Source organism: Elaeis guineensis, chromosome 11 (genome assembly GCF_000442705.2).
Source record: "Elaeis guineensis isolate ETL-2024a chromosome 11, EG11, whole genome shotgun sequence".
Taxonomy (NCBI): domain Eukaryota; kingdom Viridiplantae; phylum Streptophyta; class Magnoliopsida; order Arecales; family Arecaceae; genus Elaeis; species Elaeis guineensis.
The window spans coordinates 91,685,686-91,689,519 of NC_026003.2; the positions used below are offsets into that span (position 1 = coordinate 91,685,686).

At 38.8% G+C, this 3,834-nt stretch overlaps 1 protein-coding gene across 1 annotated transcript in view; it reads right to left on the bottom strand.

Moving 5' to 3' along the window:
- The window catches only part of LOC105061112 (putative alpha-L-fucosidase 1), a 21,760-nt gene extending 19,377 nt beyond the window's left edge, over positions 1–2,383 (bottom strand). The window contains exons 1-2 of the mRNA XM_010945071.4: positions 1,731–2,383; positions 960–1,196 (exon numbers count right to left, since the gene is read on the bottom strand). Of these exons, the coding sequence (XP_010943373.1) occupies positions 960–1,196; positions 1,731–2,275 (782 nt within the window). The 5' untranslated portion in view covers positions 2,276–2,383. The remainder of the gene's footprint in view (positions 1–959; positions 1,197–1,730) is intronic.
- Between the last annotated feature and the right edge of the window lie 1,451 nt (positions 2,384–3,834).

Consider the following 3,834-nt stretch of genomic DNA (forward strand, 5'->3'; position numbering starts at 1 on the left):
GAGAAGGGGACTGATGGAGAAGTATACTGGTGAGATCTAAGAGGGAGTGGCTCTAGGCAGCAAGCCAAGGGTGTATAAGAGATGGCAGGGATGAACAAAGGAATGAAGCTAAGAAAGAACATGAATAAAATGTGACAAGCAAACACACCACACACACACATGCATACAGCTACGTAGAAATAGACATAGACATGCATGGACATGCATGTGAGAGAGAGAGAGAGAGAGAGAGAAGCTAGGGAACTTTTAAACTAGGAATCCAATGGATTTCCTTTACCTGGCACATTTCTTTATCTAACAGTTTGATTGATGGAAAGCTTAGGTGGGGATGCTTTTTCCTCATAAGTATAACATTAGATTATTAGTCCTGCCTCTTAAACAGATGATAGTGGATGGAGCTACAGGTTGAAGCTAAACTTGTTTAAAAGCTAGCAAAGATCATAACTGTGCAACATATAATACAACATCAGAAACTAGAACCAGTTTTGCATGAAATATATCTACTTGGTATTTGTGTTCTTGTACTTGCATCCATCATGTGTTTCCAGATGAATGCGCTTAACTATGCAGCTGATGTGTGAGAGGAAAAGAATATGCCCAAGAAAGAGGAAGGGAATCAACCGTATCCTTACAAATATGGCCAGAATAGCATGTTCATTGGATCAAGGCTCAGATATAGAACAGGAAAGTTGCTTGTTGACCATATCTCTATCCATTCGAAATTATAAGTAGAAAAATAGCTATGAAACCCTGGCCACCAGCTATTAATACAGTCTGACTTATCAAACTATAGTGTAATCAGGGCTTAGATGACTGGTAATCTGGTTCTAGTTTTATTAAAATTATATTTTTGTTCTCATAAAAAAGTGCTAGATCATGAATGCAAAGATAAAATATGATCCTCTAAACACTGTATACATAACAAACAATTAGCAAGGAATAGAGAAGGAAGTTCTCACTGATCATCAGTGTGACCGATTGTAACAGAACTTTGATTGAAAAGAGACCAGCAAGTAGAATTGGCGACTCCATTCTCATCTCCAATCCATCTGCTGTCTGGTCCGGCATCAGAGAAAATCACAGCATTAGGTTGGAGCTGATGAATCAGTGCAAACCAGCATCTAAACAGGTAGTCCATGTCCTTCTCACCCTCCCCTTTTGCCCCATCCAACCAAACCTCCTGAATATCTCCATAACTGCTTCAAAATATTCAACCACCACAAAGAAAACCACAATTCCCTTAGCCTGAAGTGTTTCCAGAAAAATGAAGTGAATAAAAATAGAGCTGTTTAAAAGTGAATACTGGCAAATGCACGAAGTAATCATGCCCAACAAACAGAACAGATCAAGAAGAAAAATTCTCTAACTCTAGATTCCACCACTTCAGCAAATCCTCTAAAACCCAGGATATCAGGAGTCTTGTGCAGAGAAAACACAATTGCAAATGGAAAAGAATGAATCAATAAGGAACAATAAAAGTTTTCTATGGTACGTAAGTGGAAAAATAAGTATAATTCCATGTCAATGAATCAAAAATACTGAAACAGAATAGTTTCGTTACAAAACCAATATAAAAATCAAATCCTTATTAGGACAAGATCCCATATTTAGCAAAATGATCCGATCTTTAAACCAAAAATCCCTGAACAAGCAACAAACAGGAAGTTTCCATCCAAGAAATCCAACTTCCCTCAATATTCAACATTAAATATGCCATTAAGATTTCTTACCCAGTCAGCAACTCCCTCATCTGCCCCAAGTAGTACTCGTTGTAGTCCGCCGTCTTCCCGTAAGAGGGATCGTGGCGGTCCCACGGCGAGAGGTAGATCCCGAAGCCGATCCCGAACACCCTGGCGGCGCTGGCGAGCTCGGCCACGACGTCCCCCCGGCCGCCGCGCCAGGGGGTGGAGCGGACGGAGTAGTCGGTGTAGGCGGAGGGCCAGAGGCAGAAACCATCGTGGTGCTTGGCGGTGAGGACGACGCGGGAGAAACCGGCGGCGGCGGCGGCGCGAGCCCACTGCCGGGCGTCGAGGGCGGCGGGGGCGAAGACGGAGGGGTCGGCGCGGCCGGAACCCCACTCGGAGTCGGTGAAGGTGTTGGGGCCGAAGTGGAGGAAGAGGGCCATCTCGCCCAGCTGCCAACGGAGCTGGGCGGCGGAGGGGAGGGGCGGAATGGGAAGAGGGGGAGGGGTAGAACGGGAAGAGTGGACCGGAACGGACCAAGTGAAGTAGAAGAGGAAGAAGAGGACGACGAGAGGGGCATCTTCCGCTGCCATCTTTGGCGAGTCGTGCTGCCAGGGCCTGGGAGCGTGAGTACTGGATAGGTACGGGAGGACGGCAATTTGGGTGATTGAAGCTTAACGCAACGGTTAACGCATGGGGTGGTTGGGTTGGGTAATTTGATTTGAGAGCGGCAGCAACTGATTTGATATGTGAATGTGGAAGAAGCAATAATATTTAAGTTGGAGAAGTACTTTCAAGATACAATATGGATCTATGTTTCTGTGCATCTATTGTGTTTCAATTTTTTCTACACAACAAGTCTCTTTTCCCATTAAAAGGCAACTTAACGGTTCTTGATTGATTAATATATATATATATATATATATAGCTGAGCACTGCAGTAAAAATTTGAAATTTTGGACATGAAAAGTAATGATGCAGGGAAAGAATGTCAATTCTATTCTATTATTTAATTTAAAAAATTTATAAAAATATCTCTCAAATTAGTTCAATTTTATATTTTTATATTTAAAAAAATATTAAATTAATTTTTTTAATTATCGATATATTTTAATATGATCCAGTCATTTATTTTTATCAATAAATGATATTAACTTTTTTCTCAATGGATAAAAATGTCGTTGCTTATGCATAGACTTAGAGGAAGAAGAAAATAGAAAAAAAAATGAATGAAAAAGAAAGTAAGGAAGAGAGAAGGACCTTTGGCAAGGAATGGGTCGGAGGAAAAGGGCAAGAAGAAGAAGAAGGTAGGAAGGATAGAAAAAAAAATAGATTGCTAGCAAGAATGGATGGAGGTAGAAGAAGCTATCATAGACGATGATGTCTTATATAGATGGCTTGAATGAGGATAAATGAATGAGGTGGAGGGATGTGTAGATTTGAAGGAGGAAGAGAAAGTGAGGAGAAAAGGGAAAAGAGGAAAAGGGCCATCAATAAGGAATGGTTTGGAGGAGAACAAGAAGAAAAAGATGAAAATGAAGAAGAGGAGAAAAGCAAGAAGGAACAGAAGTGGAAGGGGCCATCATGGAGGAGGATGGTTTATGAGCAACTTGAAAGAAGAAAATAATGAAGAGAGTAGATAAGGAGAAAGAAGAGGAGATGGAGGAATGGATAGATATAAAGGGAACTACTATAAACATTACAAGAAATCTGATCTTTTGTGATGAAATTTTTTCATTACTAAAGATGAAACTTTCGTCGCTAAAACTGTTGGTGATGAAAATTTTTGTTGCTAAAAATTTATAGAGAAAGCCTCATAGTAAAATATCTTAACGACAAAAAATTTTTATTTCATCATCAAAATTACTCAACCACACGATAAAAAAGTTCGTAGCATTAGCAACGAAATTTTTTCATCGCAAAAGCTTATACTTTCATTGTTAAAATTACGATAAAAAATATTTTCATCAACAAAAATGAATATTATTTATTATAATTTTTTTTAATTTTAGTAATAAAAAATAAAATTTTATCATAAAATTTAGTGACAAAAAAAAATTTATTGTTAAATTTGTGATGAAAAAATTTCATCACAAAATTTACCATGAAAAAAATTTTGACATAATTTTAGTGATGAAAAAAATAATTTTGT